This window comes from Salvia miltiorrhiza, chromosome 8 (genome assembly GCF_028751815.1).
Source record: "Salvia miltiorrhiza cultivar Shanhuang (shh) chromosome 8, IMPLAD_Smil_shh, whole genome shotgun sequence".
Taxonomy (NCBI): domain Eukaryota; kingdom Viridiplantae; phylum Streptophyta; class Magnoliopsida; order Lamiales; family Lamiaceae; genus Salvia; species Salvia miltiorrhiza.
Window position 1 is genome coordinate 22,193,842 of NC_080394.1, and position 25,163 is coordinate 22,219,004.

The following is a 25,163-nucleotide window of genomic DNA, read 5'->3' on the forward strand; positions in this document are numbered from 1 at the left end:
TTACAATTACAATTACAATCACAATAAATAATTATGGCTCAACTGGACGGGATATGTGAAATAATGTGTAAAATAAAGTAGAAATTAGGTGGTTTTATAGAAGAAAGTAAGAATTAAAAAAAAAAAGGAAAAAGAGCCTTTCAACAGCAATTTGCCAAAAGTTTTTTTTTTTTTTAAGACTGTTGCGAATTTTTTTTAATTGGATGCGTGCACTGCACGCGCCACACATACCACGATTAATTGAGCGGGACCACTTTTTCTAAGGCACATTACGATTAATGTGCTATAAGATGTTGGCACATATTACAAGATAAAATATTTAAAAATGGCTAAACAAATTTTGAAAAATAAAATGTGGCCAATTGTTGGTTGTTGATTACTTATTTGATTGGAATCTCGGGCCTAAGTGTGCTATGGTTATACACTATATTGTCTCGCCAAATTCAGTTGAGCAATAATGGGCTGTGATTTTATATGAACGGGAGTAGGATGCAAACTTCTGTGGCAATGACTATGCTCTTGTGACGGACTACAGTTTGAAGAATCTGACTTTGATGTGACGAGAGAGCACGATCTGTGGAATGTTGAAGTGTTTAGAAAATTTGGTTATGGGCAAACGAATGTAATTAAGGTAGAAAATTTGGTTGACATTTTTTAGAATTTTAATTAGTTATACTTACGTGTGACCCATGTGCTAGTCCTTTACCCATGTGCTAGTCCTTCATGGAATACTACGAGGGTATGAGACCGATAAGTGTTGGAAATCCTTGACATCATCTATTGATACGCAACACTATCAAGTATAAGATCTACATTTACAATTGCATCATGTGTAGAGATAATAATAATAAAACGATCGTAGCAACTCCTGCAGTTGAATCCACTACTATGGTATCTATGTGCATGCATATTCCATGCACGAACAATTCCCAATGCACGATTCTCCAATTAAATTTTATAGTGTTCTAAGTATTTCTCTCTTATGTTTATGTGTTTTCACGTGTCTGACAAAAGAAATACATTCGTATACTTACAGGAATAATACACGTCTATACCCTAGGTAAACATGTCAGGCTTTTCTTTTGTCTCCAATTAATTAATCCAATAGTCTAACTATTTACTAATTAATTAAAACTTATTAGAATATATCAATATATCATAATCTAGTCCATATAAATCTTTCAATCACCCACTTAGACTAGTATTAGATAAAACACCAAATACTATATTTGCGCCCTTGAGCGAATCAACAATACACATAAAGTGTGACTCTATAGGCCCCCATTATCGACGATAATCAAATTAAAGTGTACATAAAACTCCTATATTGCATTTTGTAGCGAACTCGATATACAAATGACATTTACGTGGATTCTGTAGACAAGCATTTATATAAAGTTTATGTAATATCCCTTCATTCACAAACCACTTGATTGAGCTTAAGATCTCCCACGGGGCTATCAAAATAGCTCAATCAATTTATCTTTATCATATGACTCATTCGATCATATTTAATTACTTTAATTGAATATATCTTTGCATTGGCCAATGATTTATGGTAAAATAATATAGAGAATTTTGAAATTAAAATCAAGGAATGAATCATATTCTTGGCTCAACTACCATTTTCATTTGCCTCATGATGTTAGGGATGGCAACGGGGCAGGGCGGGGCCGGGTATTGCTTTCCCATCCCATACCCGCCTAAGAAATTCATCCCCGGCCCCGCTTCCATACCCATTTAAATCGGGTCGAGGTCGGGGCAGGTATTATCCAATGGGGGAAGAATACCCGTCGGGTACCCGCAAGATTTAAATTTAAATTAAAGTTTAAATTTTAATTTTTATTTCAAATTTATTTAAACTTTTATTAAAATTTGTCTTTTTTCCTTATACAATAAAGAAAAAATATAGCAAAGTTAATGAAGTTAAGTCTTGTGTAGGAAATCTTATTTATAAAGCCAACTTTCCTCATCTATTCTTTACATTTTCAATGTGGGACAAAAGTGGTGAGAAATGTGGGAGAGTTGAAGAGAAACAATGTCCCACATTGAAAAATGGATGAAAAAGGGTGGATGAATTATGTTATATAAAGAATGAGAAAAATGTTATATATCATAAATTTGAATTTTAATATAATATTAATATTAATACTAATATATTTCGTTAATAATAAAAAAATAATTTAAAATATACTAAATACATATTATTCGGGGCGGGTTCGGGGTGGGGATCTATATACCCGCCCCCGCCCCAACCCAACTCGGGTTTAACTTTTCATACCCGTCCCCGCCCCGACCCCAAAAGTATTGGCCTCATCCCCGTCCCATTAGGGTTGGGTACCCGCGGGTACCGAAATCCGCGGGTATAATTGCCATCCCTACATGATGTACCCAACACAAGTCGTGTCTACCCTTTAGAAGGAGAGCAAACATTGTGATGATGACTAAATTGTACATCAGTGTTGTGCTTAACAGTGCTGGAACATTTCTCTTAATTATTATTGTTATTATTATCTAATGCTATTATTACTCTTATTGTGAATATTTGGTGTTGCACTGACTTGACAGGGCTGACTTTATTAATCGAGAACCATTTTAGCAGCTTGACCCTATTCTCGCCTTGGTAATCCAACCTTGGCTCCCAGCATCGACAATTCGGCTCTACTTCGACTCGGATAGTCCCGCCTTAGCTCCCAACGCTGACTATTTAGCTCAAAGACAAAGACTAATGTAATAGGGGCTTAGGCTCAACCACTTAAGTTAACTAGGTTTACTCTTATGCATATAAATAGAAGCTTGATGATTAGATTAGAGATTCTCTTTTATTTCTTCCTCAACATGTAAAGTGTAAATTCTCCAAGTATAGTGAAAACCCTCAAAAATCCACCCGTGGATGTAGATCTCACGATCGAACCACGTAAAATCCTCATGTCATTTATCGTTTTAGTTTAGGTGTTGATATATGTTTCAACACATTGTACTTGGTCAAAGCACACCACTCAATAAATAAAAATAAGTATTGACCTCAAGTCAAAGGACTATCACCTCCACAAACTAATAAACCATAGACACTAGAACAAATGGTTTAATAGTAGGGTATACCAATACTCTCCAAAATATTCATGTGTCCATCACGAATATCAAATATCTCGTAGTTGTGAGATCAACTACATTATCTAAGAATATGATGCAAACCACATACTAACCTGCCTCATGTCATCAATATCTCATTCTTGATGACCATTGATTAGGGCACTTTTAGAATTACACTTATGTTATCTCACGTCAATAATAATAATGATAATTCAAGGGAAGATATAAGAAAATAAAGTCAAACAGCAAAAAAAATTATTCTAATAAATGCACAACCTGGCTCCAGACTTGACGGCTGTCCCCACAGACCAACACGAGTCTTTTCTAGCGTGTTTTGTCCTTACTCACACGCTACCCGAGAAACTTCCCAGGGGGTCACCCATTCTGAAATTGCTCCAAGCCAAGCACGCTTAACCTTGGAGTTTCTTCCACATGGGCACCAGAAAAGAAGATGCATCTTGTTGATATGAGTAGCCCAATCAAATCCTTTAAGCTCTCCTTGAATATGTTGTCCTATTCCAACATATTTTCAAAATCCCTCTCGTTCGGGTGTGTTCCGGTTCATCCTGCGCCCCTCTGCTTGGAAGTCTTAATTCGGAGCCGCTCCTTGTCCGTGCCTCTTTACACCGGCGATCACTCCGCACTTCGTCCCTAGGCGTCACAATATGTATATATATATATATATATATATCAAGTAAGGATGTCTCGATAAAAATTATTTCTAAGACATTCAAACCAAAAACTCCCACTTAATTAAAGCCAATTTCCAACATGTTTAACAATCAAGCCCTCAAAGAGTCTTTTGTGTTTTTCTATACACAACGACTTGGTGAAAGAATCATTTAAGTTATTGTCAGTGGGTACTCTTTCTAATTTCATTTCGACTCTCTCTATAATTTCTTTGATCTGATGATATATTTGGAGAATGTGCTTGTTTTTATTCGTGGCTCTTGGTTACTTTGCTGCTTGCGCAACTGCACCAGTATTGTCACAATATAATAGTATTACACTATTGGCACTTGGAACAACACGTAGTTCTTTCACAAACTCTAACAGAGTAACAACCTCCTTGGCAACTTCAGATGCAACAATATACTTTGGTGGAGTCGGCAATAGTGCTTTGTTTGAAACTATTCCAACTTATTGCTCCATCATTAAGGATAAAGACATAGCTAAACTATGACTTATAGTCATTGTTAGATGCAACCACCTTGAAGATAATTGTTAGCTCTCCGTGATCACCTCGGGTGTAAGTTCCTTACCACGCACAATTATTGCATTCCCGAGAAGTCGTGCTTCACCTCGTGCATAGCTAGCAACCTTCAGCAATCGGTACCAGTTGGCCCCCTCATATATTCTACACCGAAGATGTGCACCACACATCAAAATATATTCTTCAACTCCTTAAACCTGTCAACTAAGCAACACACATATACTAGTTACATTGATCAATGGCCCCGCCATTTGCGAGTTTTTGAATTGTTATCTTACATTTTTGTAATGAGGTTAATCCGGCTCTCCTGATTGCGTCTCCTCGCTGTTTGAAGTAAGCATCTGACTCCAGCGCATTGACGATGCGCAAGAACAATGATCTCCTCATATGAAAACGTCTCCCGAAAACTGCTTCACCTCATAGCTCATCAATGGTGAAGTAATCTTGATGATGGCTTTCGCCAATGCTTTCTTCTTCCCCTTTTTATTTGGTTTCTCAGGCATTGAATGACTTGCGGCCTCCAAAGGCGTGCTCACAAGCTCGAATATTTATTCGTCGAAATCAATGGTTGGAGCTTCATGAGTAGAAGAGTTAGAAGAGGAGAACATATTTTTATAAGATATATGGAGTAAGAGAATAAAATAGAATGAATTTAGTGTGAAAAAATAAATGAAATGATTTGTATTTATAGAGAGATTTTAGATTGAAAAAAATAATGACAAAGAGTCGCTGCAAGGCTGAATTAATTATAAAAAAAATTGAAAAATCAGCAACTAACAGTCATTTCAAAATTAAAATAGATATTTTTTAATGACGCGTGCATAGATTGATATATATCCCTTGAGTTCGGCTCTTAAAATCACGCCCAACATTGAGCATGGGAGCTCGCCAATGCTGAGGGGCTCGCTAGAGTGCCGTTCGAGTCCGCCCAATGAGCCCCACTATACATACCCTTATTTTTTATCCCTAATTTATTAATGTGTTTACAAAAAAATCACTCATAATTCACCACTTCACTCCTAAACAAAGTTAGACCTTTTCTTCATTCATAACATACTTATTTAACACTAATTCTCTTATGATATTGAGTGTATGAGTGAAACGGGTCGGGGTGGGGCTGGGGCGGGGGCGCGGGTTGGGCCGGGTCTAGCGATATATATATAGCGGCTTCTCACTGGCCTGCAACTGATTGTTGAGCCAGAGATTCTGAATCTTGGACCTAGAGAATGAGTGCGGTTGGGGTTCGGTGTGTTGTACGATAGCTGCAACTTTTGGAAATTGTACAGCGATGCGAAGATGTCGGGGATGGAGCCAGTGAGCTAGCATTGCTGGCGAAGAAGGAGACGAGATTAGTGCTTTCAGTGAGGTCAATCGGATCTGCCATGGAGGAAGAGTGGAGTTATCTCCCTCTTAGGAGATATCCTTAAGGAGATTTACAACATTGTGGATTCTTTGAACCAGGCGGAGTTTAGCTGGTGCCCGAGGGAGGAAAATTCTGTTGCTGATAGTTTAGCAAATTTTGCTTTTGTTTCTCGTTCTGGTTTTATTTATTCGAATGTGTGGCCTTTATCTGTAAACTCTTCTTTGGTGGTTTAATGAAAGGCTCCTGTTTTCCCTAAAAAAAAAGATATTTAGTTATTTTATTTTGTATACTGGAAAATGCTAATATTTTTAAGAAATCAATGAGATTTTTATGTTTACTACTTCAATTTGGAAGTTAGTTTTCTGAAGAAATAATTAGTTGCAAATATACCAAAGTGTGCCATTTGTATTTGTTCTCTTCAATTCCTGACTTATTTGGTGAAATAATTATTATCCTAGGAAAAAAATAATTATTGATATAAAAAAAACTAATGTTTATATTACTCACGAGAACTTATACTTTCAGTTATTTGGTCAAGTAGTCATTATCGTAGAAAAAGTAATGGTTATTTTTACTCGCAAGAACTTGTATTTTACTAATTATTTGATCAAGTAATCATTATCGTAAAGAAAATAACCATTAATATGAAAAAAATGAAATGTTTTACAGAAATTACTTTTTTTCATGTTGATTATTACTTTTCATCACAATAATAATTACTTTGAATTATTCATGTTTTTCATTCAACTGTGACCCGCGATCTATGTCTAGTCCGCCCCAACCCGTGCCCCAACTCCAACCCGACACGTCTCTTTCGTACACTTGACTCACAAGAGGCCAACTCCTTATTTAATACTCTCTCCGTTCACAATATCGTTTTCACATTATGGTAGACACGAAAAATTGTGGATAGTAGTTGATAATAATGAGTATTAGTGTCAGTAGAGTTTGGATCCCACTATAAATATGTAGAGGGAAATAAATTTTCAGTAATTGATAATATAAATCTATTCTTCAAAAAATAAATTTTAGCATGCCTTACAAAACTAAACATTCTTTGAGAAAAAGTTCAAAATTTTCAGTAGTTCGAAATAGTACATGACGCATCAGTTGTTGTACTCCCATGGGCGTATATAAACCCTAACAAAGTCATTGTGGCCGTACACCCCACAAACGTAAATTTACTGATAGACGCACACGTTTCCGTATTCTCTCGCTCTCCAATGTTCAACGCCGCCGCGGCCACCACCTCCGCCGCCGCCGTCAGCGGTCCGAACCATCACTCCTCAATCGCCGTCTCATTCAAACACGAAACCAAGCCCTTCCACACGCACGCCGCCGAAATGCCGGACCCATCGCCGTCGTCCTCCGCCGGCCCAATTCGCATCGACGGATCCGAACAAGACGCCGTCCTATCGAAATCGGAGTTCCTGACCCGACCCGAAGTCCTCAATCGGCGCGCCCGCAGAGTGAAGCAGCTCGTGCGGATATACCGCGACCATTATTGGGCGTTGATGGAGGAACTGAAATTGAAGTACAGGGAGTACTATTGGGAGTATGGGAAAAGCCCCTTCGTTGAAGATGAGGAGAATGAGAGGATCAATCCGAGCCGCGCTGATGGCGCGGGGCTGGCTGGGGATAATGGAAATGGCAATTTGGGGGTTAATGGTGGGAATGGGATTGGGATTGCCACCAGTAGGTGTGGTGTGCACGGTTGCAAGGCGAAGGCGATGGCATTAACGAGGTTTTGTCATATGCATATACTGTCCGATGCAAAGCAGAAGCTATACAAGGCTTGCATCTTCACCATAAAAAGGTTTGCTTCTTTTTGTGTTTTGCTTTATTTATAGAGAAATATGTAGCTAATGGTAAATATATGCTTGTTTGTGCGCGTTAGAGCGACTTTGGGAGTGCGTTGGATGAGAAGTTAGCTCATGCATCCGATTGGACTAGTAGTTAGGTTTTTGTAGGATGGCTGAACCACTTTATGTAGGCATGATAGTGTTGTTCTACATCTGATAGTTGCTAAAGTTATAGCTATAATATAGTGCTCTATCTAATTGGGCCCATGCTGGTTGCACTTAATAGATTTGGATTCTTATGTTGCCGTGATCTTACTATGTTGCATGTAATGTACATGTTTTGACCTTGGTAGACTGATTTTATGCCACTGCTTGACAAAATTTGCTAGTGTTCATTATTGATCTTCCTTGGTGTCTTGTGTTTCTTGAAATCTCTGTTCGTGTTTTATGTGATGGAAGATTTTAATTACTCTAATTATCATACTAATATTTACAAGAGTTATCTTAGGGGTTGCATTGCCTATTCACTTGATGTGGACAAGGTTCGTGCAGCAAGTATGCTTGCAGGTTGTTTTATGAGTGGTAGTGTTTTGGTTATTAAACTTTAGTTTTTAAGGAAAGGTTACAGGACAAAATTTACTTTCGTTCAGGAAAATAAGAAAGAGGAAAACAACTGGAGTATGCTTTATGGCAGTTACAATATTCTAAAACCATTAGTTGCGTGGATGTGCTTGTTCCAGTTTTAAGATATCGGATCTTGTAGCCCAGAGAATCTTGGTAGAAGTGTCACCTTAACTAAGGTATAGAGTACATTTCCGTAAAAGGATTTTCCTTTTACAATGATTAGAACTTAAACGTAATTAAACTTAGAAAAAATATTCAAAATAACAATTATTGTTGGTGTGCATATAAAGAACTAGAAATTTTCAATATGTTTATTATATGCACTTTGTATGTTTTTCACTGATGATTGTGAAGTGATACAAAAAATTATGTGTAAGAAATTGTCCTGTAAAAGATATTTGAATATAAAATTTTATAACTGGCTGTTGATATTACAGTAGATCCTAAGATGTAATTTGTGTGGTTATGTGCAATTGGCCAGTATGATATCCAATGTTTATGAAGTAGATGCTACACCTCTTTCTGTTGAATGTGGAGGTGTTCCAATTGGTATAACGTTTTATGTTTCAAATCAAGGTATCATTGCTTTCCAAGTTCTCTAAGTGTTATTCACAATATCACATGTTATACGATTTACCATTGTAGCTTTTACCTTTGTTATGATTTGCAGCATGGCTATCCTTCTGTGACACAACTTGATCTCACTCAAATCCTATGCATGACACTATTTGATTCATTTTTATTTTCTCTTGTTCAAATGGAATGACTATGTTGGACAGATAGAAATGTCTTAGTTATTACATCAGTTTGTGGAACCCGTAGGGATGAAACTAGGAAGATGCTGTCAAGCACCTGGATGGTAATACAAGAAATCACTGTGCCTAATGAGTAGTTGTTGACATACAAACCTAAATTTGTGTTTGATCCTTACCTTGATGCTTGGAGAAAGAAATAAAAGAATTAAAATACAACATCAGACTCTAATGAGGCTCTTGTATAATCTGGGAAATGCTATATCCTTACTGCATTCTGATGACTTTAGTATAGATACTCATAAACTTGGGAGACTCGGATGCAACTCAACCAAGCATGTGTAGTTTGTAATGGTCAACTATAGATCACAAATTATTTAATTCTTACAAGCATGCAGAGCATAAAACAAATTACTCGAATTTTGATGTAAAATCGACTTTGATAAGTTTGCTATGCAGACCAAGTTTTAAAAACCTGGATGGTAATACAAGAAATCACTCTGCCTAATGAGTAGGAGTTGTTGACATACAAACCTAAATTTGTATTTGATCCTTACCTTGATGCTCGGAGAAAGAAATAAAAGAATTAAAATACAACAACAGAGACAATTCTCTAATGAGGCCTGGGTTTAAAAAAGCCCAAGGCGCACGAGGCGCAAACATGCCCCGGAGCCTAGGCGCAGAGCTTTTAGTAGGCGAGGCGCACTAAAGCCTAAAAAATTCTACTCCCTCCGTCCACGAAATGAGTACCCATTTGTGGACGGCACGGGTTTTAAGAAATGTATGGAATGTAGTGTGAATAGTTTAAGGGTCCCACTTTTTGAGTGTATTAATTAAAGAGATGTGTGGGGTACACTTGCCAAAAAGGGAAATGGGTACTCATTTCGTGGACGGACGAAAAAGGAAATATGGGTACTTATTTCGTGGACGGAGGGAGTAATATATTTACCTACAATATATTTTATACAAAAAACACAAATACTTAAACACACAAATACTTAATTTAAAACACACAAATACTTAAGTTTTAAAGTACGCAAGTCTAAAAGTACGATAAAAAATATCAAACAACTAATTAATAATCATCATCATTAAGTGCATCATCCCCATCTCCTTCATCATCTTTGTCTTCACCAATGTCCTCTGAACTTAAAAAAAAAAAAAAAAAAAAAATTATTAAACTATAACAAAAACTGAAATAAAAAAGAACTTAAAAACTGAAATTAAAAAACTGAATTTGAAAGACTTTAAGTATAAAAGAAATTAAAAACTGAAGTATAAAAGAAATTAAAAACTGAAGTTAAAAAATAAAAATAAAAACTGACTTAAAAACATGCTAAAGAGAGTTAAATGAAGTAAACAAACCTACGTTACAAAGTTTAATTGAAGTAATTGAGAAGGAATTGAAATAAACTAAAAAAACAATGCTTACCTGACTGGAGCAGACGACCGGCGGCGGCGTGTGACGGCTGGCGGCACCGAGCGGTGGGCTGCTAGGTCGAGCGGCGCGGAGGAGGGTGGAGAAAGGGAGGCTGTGTTGTTTTTTTAATTTTGAAAAATGAAATAACCCTAAACCCTAAGGCTTTCTGCGCCTAGGGGTGCGCCTATAGGGCTTTCTGCGCCCAGGGTGAGCCTCTTGTAGGTGCGTGCGCCTGGCACCGAAAAAAGCCCTAACCCTGCGCCCAGCCTAAAGCCCTCGCCCAGGCGTGCTTTTTAAAACCCAGAATGAGGCTCTTGTATAATCTGGGAAATGCTATATCCTTACTGCATTCTCATCACTTTGGTATAGGTACTGATAAATTTGGGAGATTCGGATGCAACTCGACCAAGCATGTGTAGTTTGTAATGGTCAACTCTAGATCACAAACTCATTTAATTCTTACAAGCACGCAGAGCATAAAACAAATTACTCGAAGTTTGACGTATAATCAACTTTGATAAGTTTGATTTGCAGACCAAGTTTAAAAACCTCTTTTTCATAATTAATATTATAACTTCATTAAATAGGAAACAAAGTGTACCCCTTGTCCTAAATTTTTAAAGTATTTTCCCTTAAAACTGCGATTTCACATTTAATAATGATGTATCACCACTAATCTTTAACTACTACTTATTAAGAAAGTTCAAGATGCTAAGGAACTTTCACTTTTCCAACTCCTCTGAAATTGACCTATAATATTGGGTAGGGATAGTAATAAATGAATCATAATATGGCAAGCTAGTCGCACTTGAGGATTGTTTTTCTTTAAATGATCAAGTATCATTTGTGATTGCTTGTTCATAAATCTTATCAAGGTCAGTCGCAATTCCAAGCTCATCGAATATTTAATATCATGGTAAATTTTGTAGCAACATAGACCGTAGTTGACTTTGAGCTTAGATATTACGCCTCAACTTCGAATATGCCCTTTGATGTCAGACCCTTACCCTTTTTGAATTATGTGCAAAATTGAATATTCATGCAGAAAAACGATAGGCGATAATGGATTCATACACCACTATATTTCCATCCTGTGAAACATATCTTTGGATTTGTATTTTTTTTTTTCGGCCAAAAAAATGGGTGATCGTCATGTGCATTTGCAGATAAGGTTTCTTTGATGGATTCTATGTTTCATGCATATATCTTTTCCTTCTGTTTTAGATCATAAAGGAATATCTATATATTCTTTTTATGTCACATATAAAGGAATATCTATATATTTTTTAACGTCACTTATGAGGAAGTTTCCTTCCTGAAGATGATGCTCATCCGGTGGGTACCAAGAGTTTTAACCAGAAGTTTGTAATTGTCTGGCTAAGCAGGAGATAGCTATAGCATCTCAAAATGCACAAATTGTACACTTTTATGTAGACTTGACCGTGAATTGAAAAACTAAAGGAATAGTACCATTCTTATAAAATATATTCTGGTGCAAGTGACGTCTTCTCTAGTTCCATAGTTCCTTTTTTCTTTATGTATACTCCTTTCCAACCTGCAAAAAAGACGAATAGCTTTCGGGTCACCAGGCATAAAGTGCAGATAATTTAGGTGCGACGATAAGGCCATGTAGCATTCCTGATCTAATTATGCAACCGCATTTGGATCGTGCTTCTTTTTTAGTTTTCTTTGCAGTTTTGACCGTTACTATGAATTTTACCTGTCCTCAAGTTGGCATCTGAAGATGGTTGAAAGCTGCCCATGGTTAGGAGAAGATTCTAGTTAATGTTTCTTTTACTTTCACTGTGTCTGCTGGTATTTTGTTTTCTAGAACTGATTCCTTGGAATGCCTGCAAAAGGTCGATTTCAAGATAAATTTAGCATTTCAGACAATCTTTTTAGAAAAGCAGGTTATGTTTCTGGTGTAAGAGCAGATTCTTCATTCTTCTTTGGGAGGTGTAGCTGGTGTTTATTCGTTCTCAACTTCTCATAGACTATGATTTTGCAGCCAACCAGTTGGACATGTACATATGCCATTTATTGATTTGGTGTGTTTTATCATCTAAATTTGGACCACTGTTTTTTATTTTTATTTTTTCTCAGTCATGCATGTGTGTTGTAAGATAGCTTTTATGAGTTGTGTTGTCTGTCTTTGGTTGGAAGAATTTCCTTTTCAGACCTGTCATATTCAATAAATAGTAACATATAGGAAACATCATCAGATTCTGTTGGCAATCATTCTTTAGCATCATGCCATCTCTTTCCAGTAACAAAAATTTCTACATGGTTAATTTCCTCGTAGATGTTTCCTCTGTTGATACGTTTTTCGTTTATCTTTTGTGATTGCCGGTACCAGTTCAACTACAGGACCTATACTCTGTGGAAAACCAATACTTAGATCAACAGTCCCTTCTTATTGCCCTGCCCATTTCCAGAAGGCTGAAAGGCATATGGTGCGTGCTCTCAAGAAGTCGGGCCTCAACATCGCCTCGACGAGTAAGCTTGCTCCCAAGCTCCACCTCATTGTGGTGGAGTACATCCGGCAAATCAAACAGAAGAGGAGAGCTGCAAAGAGGGCAATGGAGAATGCAGAGATCAAGGAGGAGAACAACCCTTGATGCCCCCCTTCCTTATTCATGCAGAATTAGAATACTCAATTCTAGAAATTCTTTTATTTCTTGATCAAGTTGATAAATCTGCAAATTCTAGCTCTAGATTTGAAGTTAGCGAGTAGTTTGATGGTTGTGAACTATTAAGTCAATCTTGATGTGTAGCTGGAGAGATCTGGCTTGTTAGGTTGAAAATCTTGTCTATAGTAGAGGAAAAAGCTTGCCTTGTTCACTGAAACAATGGAGAGAAAAAATGTACATTTGTTTGGCAGAAGGTGCATTTGTTCTTAGTTTGATGTTTGATGTTTCTGTTCTTTTATGTATGAGCTTGTGTTTATAGTGATGGTGTTATTATAGCAGAGAGAGAGAGAGAGAGTTTAGATAAATATTGTCTTACAGTTTAATATATATATAGGCAGAAGTTAAATGGATACCATTGAATATTCAAATAACAGAGATCAAATCTCAGCCGTTGATCTTATCTAATCTGACGGTCAGCATTTGTTTGCGACATGTTCAATGGATTTTTATGTTGAACATATACAGGGTCGAACCCCAGAACCCCCAAAAATTCAGTATAATTTCATGAACGTTCAACAAAATTACTAACATGTTCAATGTAATTTGATGAACGTTCAACAGTTCGTAGTTTCCATAGAATGCGACCATATATATATAAATAAGGAGTTATATCTATCCAAAATCAACTTTTTTATGTGAAAGAATTTAGTGTCCTGAATAACTACTACTAAAGTAAATTGTGATGACTTGCAATATTATTAACATTTACAAGTAATATGTAGAAGAACAGAAAGAATACACATGATATTGCAGGATATAAATAATATGTCTGACAGCCAAAACAATTGTACTGAAAACTGGTGCAATTTACAAAGCTGAAATCTTGAATTTAGTGTCCTGAATTACTACTACTAAAGTAAATTGTGATGACTTGCAATATTATTAACATTTACAAGTAATATGTAGAAGAATAGAAAGAATACACATGATATTGCAGGATATAAATAATATGTCTGACAGCCAAAACAAGTGTATTGAAAACTGGTGCAATTTACAAAGCTGAAATCTTGTGGTGATGTAACTTTATAGATTGAAGCACTACCTATTGAGGTTAATCAAACAAAATAATCTATTTAGGCCCTCAATCCCTGCTCATGAGCATTTGTTGAAGCTATTGTTTCTTCTCTGCAGTAGAAAAATGACCAAGATTTCCTTGTTAAAACTTATCAATAAGGTATGTTGTAGATTTTATTGTGGTGCAACTTTGAGCCACTTCTCAAGTCAATTGCCTTTTTACAACTGTTGCAAAACTGCAACTTGATTGATTAGTCTGGACATGTTAATAAAGATCATGCTTCCTGAAAAATACCAAGTAATCATTCATGTCACTTGCACCATTTCACTACAAATGGAAAGCTATTATTATATCTTTTTAAAGTGAAAAGAATAAATGAAAAATACCGAAATTCTCTTTTGTAAAAAATGAGGGAAAATAAAGAAAATATTTAAAAGGAGATATTCCTCATTTTCTCATGATAAATTTATCAATAAAAGAGAATACACTCATAAAATAATAATGAGGCTGCCAAGTACAATTATTGAATCATAAAATGGATTAGCAATAAATCAAATTTGATTGTATTAATAAGTTGGTATAATTTTAATTTAGTTGTTGGATTTTCTTCGGTCTCTGAATTATTTTTTTGATTGGATAAATATAAATTTTAAAAGCAGCATATGTTGGATTTAAATTTGAGATAGGCCAATTTAAGAAAGTGTTAATTATTTATAACTAAAATATTGTGAAACTTTCCAAAGATATATATCTATATATATATATATATATATATATATATATATATATATATATATATTAAAGCAAAATAAGTCATATCCTACTTGGTATCGTATAATCACCACATTCTAATTTTTCTTAATTCTCATTCATTCTTATCTTTTTCTAAATTTTAAATAATTTCTATATCTAAAAACTATTAAAAATCTAAAAATCATGATATATCTAAAAACTAAATATCTAAAAAATCATTATATAAATATTCCAACAAAATAAATTATATCCTACGTGGTGTCGTACTCCATTCTAATTTTCCTCAATTCTCATTCATTCTTTTTTTATAATTAATTTTCATATCTAAAAACCATTAAATATCTAAAAATCATTATATATCTTAAAACTTATTAAATATCTAAAAAGCATTATATTAACATTTCACTGATCAATAAAATTTTATTTATATCCATACACGAAAAATAGAAAATACATAAGTATTTATAATTTTGAGGTTGTAATGATTAGTAACACCCTTAAGATAAGAATGTAGAACTAATATATACCCTTAATCAATAATACTTTAATGAACACGATTTAAAATTTAATATATTTTAATTTGCCTCTAATACCAACTGTATATTAGGAATAAAAAACTACTATAGAAAAAGACTATAGATCCCTTAAAATCGCATCTCAAAATGCAAAATTAGATAAGTATTCTTAATTATTAAATCTACAAAAAAAACAACCTTTCAAATAGGATTTGATCATATCCGTTAAGATGGAAAAATAATTAATTCTAAGTTCTTACAATAAGATGACAGATTATAAATTCTCATTCATTCTAATTACTCCATTCTAATTTTCCTTAATTCTCATTCATTCTCATTGGTTTCTAATTTTTTTTTTTAGCAATTTCCATATCTAAAAATCATTATATTAATATTCCAACAAAATAAATTCTATCTTAAGTGACGTCGTACAATCACTCAATTCTAATTTTCCTCAATTATCATTCATTCTTATTTTTTTTTTTCTAAATTTTAATCAGTTTCCATATACAAAAATCATTAAATATCTAAAAATCATCATATGTCTAAAAACTATGAAATATCTAAAAATCATTATATTAATATTCCACAAATCAAGAAAAATTTATTTATATTTATAACGTAAGTAATAATGCGGATACATAAATGTTTAAGAATAGAACTATCTTGGGCCCCACTAATTAATGAGATGGTTGATATGATAAATGATTATATCATGTCTCTAATGTCTATTAAAGAAATGGGTTTACCTAAGTTCAAATAGAATTTGCAAATAAGATGGACAAATTGACCTCAATGAACAGGTATTATCGGTTGAATATCTCCACACGATCAAGTGTTCAGGATTGTCGAGTCATGAGATTGAATTGAAAGAAGAAAATGCATAATCACGCTTCTCAAAAATATGATCAATCTAATGAGCTTTTGCAATTGCACCAGACTGATAGTAACTCAACTTGGGGAACACGTAAGTGAAGGCAAACTCATTTCAGGGGAAAAAATGCGCACAAGAAGTTTTCTATAGCTAGAATGATTACGATTTCGCATTTCACTAAATTTTCAATTCCATTCCAGAGACGTCAATTCTCTATGAGTGTTTGTTTTGCTATAACAATAAATAAAAGTTATGGACAATCTCTTCCAAATGAAGGATTATACATGCCGAAACCAATTTTTAGTTATGGAGAACTCTACGTGGCGATCTCCAAAGTCACTAAAAAAAGAGGTCATACGCAAGACGCAACAACTAACGTGGTGTATGATGAAATTTTCGATAGATTATGAGGTAATTGCAAATTTGATAATTTATTCAAACTTTTAAAGTTTAAGTCATTAGTGATATTATTTATTTATTTTTTCTTATTTTGTTAATTATATGTTTCAGCTAGACATCTAATATAGATACGTTTCAAATAATTGTTCCAATTTCTCTTTTAATATTTTTTGGATCGAAACTCTGTTTACATATAATTTTCATAAGACATCTAAATTAGGTTAATTTCAAATAAATATTATATTTTTTTACTTTAAAACAATTTCATTAAATTCTCTATTTTAATGAAAAAAAATTCATGAAACACAAAATACATTAATAATTTCATAAATGTATATTTTGATAGACGGGTCACTAACTTACTAGTTTACGTTTAAAGTAGTTGCTTCAATTTCATGGTATGCTTTTTAGTCCAAGTTATAAAAAGGCGAAAATTATATTTTTCATTTAATTTACAATCTGACACAAAGACGAATTTATGGTACCGAAATATGTTCATTTTGATATAAAAAAATTCAATATTTTTGAAAATTTATCGAAAGATGAGGTTTCATTTTCATCCACTCTAAAGGTTATTGCACGATCTCCATACAACTTACTTTGAAAAAAAGTAAAACACATACATGAATTTTAATAATAATTTTATTATAAATTTAATTTTTAGACATACAAATCCTATAAAATTCTATGATTTTCAGGCTTAGTCTAATCGATGAGTACACATCGACATGATTGATTTATCAAATTATCTTTAATTTAATTGAAAATTGCTACAATATTAATGTTCATGTATTTTTTAATTCTTTTTAAAATTTATGTATAAAATTAAACTAACTTTAAAGTTAGTGTATTTTATTAAATACAATTAATAATGTGTTAATAGGCAAAAATGCCTACATCCTTAAGTTTGATAGTAAAAATACCTTAAATTATAAAATAAAGCATTCTATGCCATAATTATGTGAAGTACCTATTTTACCCTTTGATGTTGATGAGTTTGCTTGATTTTTTGTGAAAGTCTTACATATTTGACCGATTTGATAGCCATCAGTCATAAAAGTCAACGATTTGACAGCTATTAGTCAAGAGTGCATATGACCGGTGGGTGATTAGATCATGTGTGAGCTCGGTAAAATCATGTGTCCGCACATAATAGTCATTCAGATTATGTGTCCGATCGGTAAAATCATGTGTCCGTCCGATGAAATTATGTATCCGTCGGACGGATACATGATCTAGCCACCCACCGATCATATGTATTCTTGACTGATAGCTGTCAAATCGTTGACTTTTATGATTGATAGCTTTCAAATCGGTTAAATGTGTAAGACTTTCACAGAAAACCAAGCAAATTCATCAAATCAAAGGATATTTAAAGAATAGAGCATAGAATGCTTATATTTATAAAAGTGAACATTTTTATTATTGAATTTAAGAAATAGAGCATTTTAAATTTTCAGTCATTAATGTTTGCACAATTGGCAGATGAATGAAAACGAATTTCATTGGTGAGCTGTTCCCATAGCATCCATTGCTAGAGCAGTCTGATCTCCATATTAAAGCATGATAAGATTGTGCCAACTGGAATAAAGTTGTACTAAAAGTGTGCATATTTATTCTTATTATATTCATTACAATGTACACTTCGTATCTTTTTTCTAAAAGGATAAAACACTTGCTCGGGATTTTTATTTTTTATTTTATTTTTGCGAGTTTCAAAGTATTCCAATCTTTCGTAAAAAAGAGAAATAAACCCAACATATGACAACTTTTTCGTCGTCAAAGGTGAATGGTAGACATTTTTGTTATTTATATTTTTTGGTGGATAATGAGAAAGTGTGGATGTAAATCAAATTCACGATCCTTCGATTGTGAATACATCATTCAACCAATAGCAACAAATATTAGTATTTGATACAGCTAGGGGTGTAATCGAACCGAGCCGAACCGAATAATGGTGTGCTCAAGTTTGGTTTGTTTAGTATCGAATCAAATCTCGAACTTTACTTACCGAATACTTTGAGGCTCGCGAGCGGCTCACATGCCTAATCGAGCTTATACGAACCTCTAAATTTATATTTATATTCAAAATATTGATTATTTTATTTTGAAAATAAATTATTTTATTTAAAATAATAAATATATTAATTATTTTCTTATGACAAATAAAATTAATTAGAGATTTAATACAATTATTATTAATTTTAGTGGATAAATATAAGTTGTATATACTAATAATTTATATTTTTCAAGCTGAATCACTTGACGAACATGTTCACGAGCTAACGAGCCGAATACTACTAAGCTCAAGTTTGGTTTGTTTATTTGTCGAGCTTCTGTAAACGAACTTGAACGAGCTCTTTTCGAGCCGAGCTCCGAATAGTTTGCGAGCGGCTTGGTTTGTTTACACCCCTAGATACAGCCACATAGTACTGTTGTGGCCAAGGAGGATCCCCCTTTTCTTTTACCTTTTTCTATTATTATTATTATTATTATTATTATTATTATTATTATTATTATTATTATTATTATTATTATTGTTGTTGTATTTTTAGTTATTTGCGGTGTGGTGCATTATTAAAATAACATATAAGGATATCACAATATAATTTATTTAAAAAATGATACCAAATACCTTTTTCCGCATCAAAATAATTTCGATTCATGATGCAAAAATAAATATACTACGAATTTTCGAGATATGCAAAAAAAAAAATCATGACATTCTTAATACGCAAAATCTTGCATGAGGTCAACCTCATCGTATGAGGCGGGTTTGACCCGTTTTTGACCCGACCCGCGAGCATTAATATATAACGTATTTGTTTACAATTTAATATAGAAGTGAGCTGGTGCAATGGAAGAGGCGCCTACTTTTTCCTTTTTTTCCTTTATTCCATATAAGGTGCAGGGTTCGAAACCCTTTACACCCAATTTTTTATCCTTTCTTTTTTTACCTTTTTTAGGTTTTATTTTGCTGGTTTTATTTCCTTTTTTCTTCTTCTTTTTTTTTTACGTTTTTTTTCATGTTTCATGTTTCCTGGTTTTTTTTTTGTATTTTTTTAAATATATTTTTTTCAGTTTTTTTTTTCTTTTTAGCATTTTTTTTACTGCTTTTCTTTTGCGTTTTTTTTACTGTTTTTATTTTGCATTTTTTATGTATTTTGATTTTTTTATTTCTTTCAGTATTTTCTTTATTTTTCATTTATTTTTAATTTTTAGTTTTTCTTTTGTATTTTTTATATATTTTTGTGAAAAATGTAATACTTTTAAAATATTACATTTCTTCATAACAATAATATAATTACTTTTTATGGCGACAATAATTACTTGAACAAATAACTAAAAGTATAAGTTCTCGTGAGTAAAAATAACAATTATCGTAAACAAATATTTCAAAATTATTACATTTGTTTATGATAATTGTTAATTTCATTTATTAGAACTTGTGCTTTTAATTATTTGGTTAAGTAGTTATTATAGTAAGAAAAAGTAATTATTGATATGAATAAAAGTAGTGCTTATTTTTACTCATTCGAACTTAAATTTTTAGTTATTTAACCAAGTAAAAATATTGTCATAAAAAAGTAACCATTGATATGGTGAAAGGTAACATTTTAAAAATACTACATTTCTTAACAATAATGTTTATTAGGGTTCAGGATTTAGTATTCATGGTTTAGGGTTTAGGATTTATACTTTATATTAAAAAATAACATTTCAAAAATGTTACATTTATTCATGTCAATAATTTTTTTTTCATTATAATAACAATAGTTATTTTGAATAACGTAGAAATAAATAATAGAATGGCGAAAAAATAATCAATAAATTATTCAAGTAATCATTGTCGTAAAGAAAAGTAACTATTGATATGAAGAAATGTAATTTTTCTAAATTATTAGATAAAAAAGGTAATGTTTCGAAAACATTACTTTTCTTCATGTTGATTATTACTTTTTATCACAACAATATTTACTTTGGTTTGAAATAATGTAGAAATAAATAATTTTATTTATTTGGTGAAGTAATTATTTTCTTGAAAAATAATATTATTTTTATTCGCGAGAACTTGTACTTTTAATTATTTTGTCAAGTAATTAAGCATTGTCATAAGAAAAAGTAATTATTGATATGTATAATACTTTAAATTGAATAAAGGTAAATACTTATATTAACATAAGTATATATTTGTGAGAACAAATGTATATTTTATGGTTATTAAAAATAAATATTCATATTATGATTTAGTGTTCAAGGTTTCGAGTTTAGGAAAAATAATACTTTATATTGAATGAAAGTAGATATTTATATTAACATAAAATGTATATCTTATGCGTATTAAAAGTACATATTCTTATTAGAGTTTAAGATTTAGTGTTCGAGGTTTAATGTTCAAGGTTTATAAGGTTTAGAAAATATAATAAACGAAGATAAATATTTATATTAACATAAGTATATATTTGTACCAATAAATGTATATTTTGTATTTATTTAAGGTTTAGTATTCAAGGTTTAGGGTTTAGTATTCGCTATTTAGGGTTTAGTATTCAGTGTTTAGATAATTACAAAATATAGAATGACAGGAAATACTTATAGAAACATAAGTATACATTTGTACAAAGAAATGTATATACTAGCCTAAATAAAAGTAAATATTTCCGTTAGGGTTTAGCATTCAAGGGTTAGGGTTTAGTATTCATTAGTTACGGTTTAGTATTCACTATTTAATGTTTAGTATTCAGTGTTCAGGTAATTACAAAATATAGAATGACATGAAATACTTATATTAACATAAGTATATATTTGTGCTAAGTGCTAATAAATGTATAATAGTTTAAATTGAATAAAGGTAAATACTTATATTAACATAAGTATATATTTGTGAGAACAAATGTATATTTTATGATTATTAAAAATAAATATTCATATTATGATTTAGTATACAGGGTTTCGAGTTTAGGAAATATAATAATTTATATTGAATAAAAGTAGATATTTATATCAACATAAGTATACATTTGTTAGCGCAAATGTATATCTTATGCGTATTAAAAGTAAATATTCTTATTAGAGTTTAGGATTTAGTGTTCAAGATTTAATGTTCAGGGTTTATGGTTTAGTGTTCAAGGTTTAAGGTTTAGAAAATATAATAAACGAAGATAAATATTTATATTAACATAAGTATATATTTGTGCCAATAAATGTATATTTTGTATTTATTTAGGGTTTAGTATTCAGTATTTAGAATTTAGTATTCATTGTTTAGGTAATTACAAAATATAGAATGACAGGAAATACTTATAGAAACATAAGTATACATTTGTGCAAAGAAATGTATATACTAGCCTAAATAAAAGTAAATATTTCCTTTAGGGTTTAGCATTCAAGGGTTAGGGTTTAGTATTCATTAGTTACGGTTTAGTATTAATACTAAACCGTAACTAATGAATACTAAACCCTAACCCTTGAATAAAGGTAAATACTTATATTAACATAAGTATATATTTGTGAGAACAAATGTATATTTTATGCTTATTAAAAGTAAATACTCATATTAAAGTTTAGTGTTCATGTTTTAGGGTTTAGGGTTTATTTTATAGGATTTTGGGTTTAAAAAATATAATACTTTATATTAAATGAAGATAAATACTTATATTTACAAAAGTATATAATTGTGCGAATAAATGTATATGTAATGCTTATTAAAAGTAACATTTACTATAAGCAAATGTAATAATTTGGGGCGACGGATCAAATGGGCGCGGATCCGGTTCAGGGTTGAGGCGCGGGTCGACCCGATCACATGGGATGCGGACTCCCGCATGCAAGTCCAGCCCTAATAATAATTATTATTTTGAATAACGTAGAAATAAATATTAGAATAAAGAAAAAAATAATCAAATAATTATTCAAGTAATCATTGTTGTAAGGAAAAGTAATTATTAATATGATCAAATGTAATATTTTTAAATTATTGTATTTGTTTACGTTAATTGTTATTTTTATTCATAAGAGCAAATGTATATATATCTTATGTTTATTAAAAGTAAATATTCCTATAAGGGTTCAAGATTTAGTGTTTTTAAGGTTTTAAAAATATAATATTTTATATTGAATAAAGGTAAATATTTATATTAACATAAGTATACATTTGTGTGAATAAATGTATATCTTATGCTTATTAAAAGTAAATATTTTTATTATGATTTATGATTTAGTGTTCAGGGTTAGAGTTTAGAAAATATTATACTTTATATTGACTGAAGATAAATACTTATATTAACATAAGTATACATTTGTGGTAAGTTTAGAAAATATTATACTTTATATTGACTGAAGATAAATACTTATATTAACATAAGTATACATTTGTGGTAAGTGCTAACAAATGTATATTTTATAGTACTTATTAAAAGTATATATTGTCTTAATAAAAAGTAATGTAATATTTCAAAATTATTACTTTTTTCACAAAAATTGTTATTTTTACTCACGAAAAACTTGTAAAATTATCGAAATGAAGAAAAGTAATGCTTCAAGTACTTTTCTTTTTGTCAATAATTAATTTTTATCATAATAATAATTACTTTGGAATAATGTAAAAATAAAAAAATAGAAACAAAACAAAATAAAAAAACATTGTAAAAAAATCAGGAAAAAAAAAAACTGAAGAAAAACAATTAAAACGCATATATAAAGAAAGCAGAAAAAAAAATGCAAGAAAAAAGAGGAAAAAAACAAAAACAAATAAAAGATGAAAAAATAACACAAGAAAAGGAGTCGAATGGGTTTTGACCCCGTGACCTTGGCGCTAAGTAATGTAAAGTGCAAGCAGTTACCACTGAACCAAGGCGTTCATTTTATCTGCTTTTGTGAAAAATATTTATATAACTGTTTCGTCCGGATCGGGTCAAGACGGATCCGACCCGTCTCATGGTATGAGGTCAACCTCACCCAAGACCACTCTTTTTAATATTATTTTCAAAAGTATCACTAGATCAAATTTGGATTAATGGTAGTTTTTATTCACTTTTAAAATTAAAAGACAAAAATGCTCGCTATAAAAGTAAAATATACTATAAAAAAATTACCTAATTTTAGTTTGAAATAACAAAGTTGCGTTACTTAATAGATTTGAAACTTAATCTTGTTGTTTTATATTATTCAAATCATGAACTTTGTTGAACATATACTCGATCATTGTGAATCGAGCATTATTAGTAAATGCACCAATGCTCGACCACTATGAGTCGAAGTTTATAAGCATATATATTTCGAAGATCGTGTCATTTTTGCACAACATACCAAAGTTTAAAGCTATATGATGATAATAACCTTCTCGGTACCAAAAAAACAAAATAAAATTGTGCATCATCTTTATTTGTTAAATTATTATAAAGATAGATGAAAATTGTCATTTTCTAAGAATATTCACGTTCGAAGCTTGATATAGAAATGAGAAATTTGTATACATAAAAGAGGAAAAGTGCCTTAGTTGTAAAGTAAGTAATAAATTTTTAGTCATTTGATACTCTTTTTGTCTCGTTACAAATGTCTCATTACTTTTGGGCACAGAAATTAAAAATATGTAATTAATAGATAAAGTGATTTGATGGAGATTATTTAAGCATTATTTTAAAAATAGATACATTTGTCAAAAAAGGAATGAGACATTTGTAATAGTACATCCTATTATGAAAATTGAGATATTTGTAATGGGATGGAGGAACTATAAGATTGATAGTTTACTATATTTTTACGGGGTATATAAATACCACTTTCAACCTCAATTTATTTTTACACTATCAGTATTATTTTAATTCATCAAAAATATTTATTTTAAAATTACGGACTATCGATTTTATACAAAAATAGCTTGGAGTATAAAATGATATTTACCCTTTTTATACAAACACTACAATTATGTACTGTTCTCCTTAATATGTAAATTGGAGACTAGGGAGTAGGGATGGCAGTGGATCTTGGACCCGGTCCAAATCCGTACGGATCTGTATCTCAATTTTTTGGACCCGACGGATCTGGATCTCAGTTTTGAAAACGGATCTGGATCTGGATCTTGAAATTTTAGATCCGGATCCGGCCCAGATCCGACCTGTGGATCCGTTTTATTTTATATTTTATATTTAGTTTACTAATAATATTAACTAAATTAAAAATAATAAATAAATTATATTCAAAAGAATAAAAACTAAAAGTAATTAGATAAAAGTATTTTGTGTTATATTTTTCATGATGGAAATTAGATTTTGTTGATTTTGTGAAATTTTTTTAATTTAATTTAAAAATAGTAGATCCATGGATCTGGACCCGTGGACCCGCGGATCTGACGGATCTGGATCTGGATCCAAAATTTTCAGATCCACGGATCTGGATCTGAATTTGGATCTGGTATATGAAAACGGATCTGGATCTGGTATTGGCCAGACCCGGTCCAGATCCGGCCCGTTTCCATCCCTACTAGGGAGGATCATCATAAGGTAAATTAATTTTTCATGTTTTTTAAAGAGTGATATGTAAGTTTAAAATTCTTAAAATAATGTCGCTTTTATTAGGTTTAGAACTATGTTGTTAAATGAAGTGGAGAGAAGGTCATAAAACAAAAAACCGAAAATGAATGATGGGTATA

At 31.7% G+C, this 25,163-nt stretch overlaps 1 protein-coding gene and 1 long non-coding RNA gene across 2 annotated transcripts; one reads left to right on the forward strand and one right to left on the reverse strand.

Annotated features, from left to right (window-relative positions):
* Window positions 1–6,669: 6,669 nt before the first annotated feature.
* LOC131001874 (uncharacterized) lies at window positions 6,670–13,172 on the forward strand. The gene is made up of 2 exons (XM_057928504.1): window positions 6,670–7,485; window positions 12,624–13,172. Exons 1-2 carry the CDS (start codon window positions 6,893–6,895, stop codon window positions 12,883–12,885), a joined length of 855 nt encoding a protein of 284 aa, XP_057784487.1. The 5' UTR covers window positions 6,670–6,892; the 3' UTR covers window positions 12,886–13,172.
* Window positions 11,676–12,291, reverse strand: LOC131001880 (uncharacterized). The gene is made up of 2 exons (XR_009094047.1): window positions 11,988–12,291; window positions 11,676–11,822 (listed from the first exon to the last, which is right to left on the reverse strand). It is a non-coding gene; the product is annotated as an uncharacterized LOC131001880 (long non-coding RNA).
* Window positions 13,173–25,163: the final 11,991 nt, after the last annotated feature.

Excerpts from the sequence above, each read along its gene's own strand:
- LOC131001874 (XM_057928504.1), top strand. The coding sequence starts at position 6,893 with ATGTTCAACGCCGCCGCGGCCACCACCTCCGCCGCCGCCGTCAGCGGT. Across the intron at positions 7,486-12,623 it reads TGCATCTTCACCATAAAAAG|TTCAACTACAGGACCTATAC; the intron begins GTTTGCTTCTTT and ends TGCCGGTACCAG.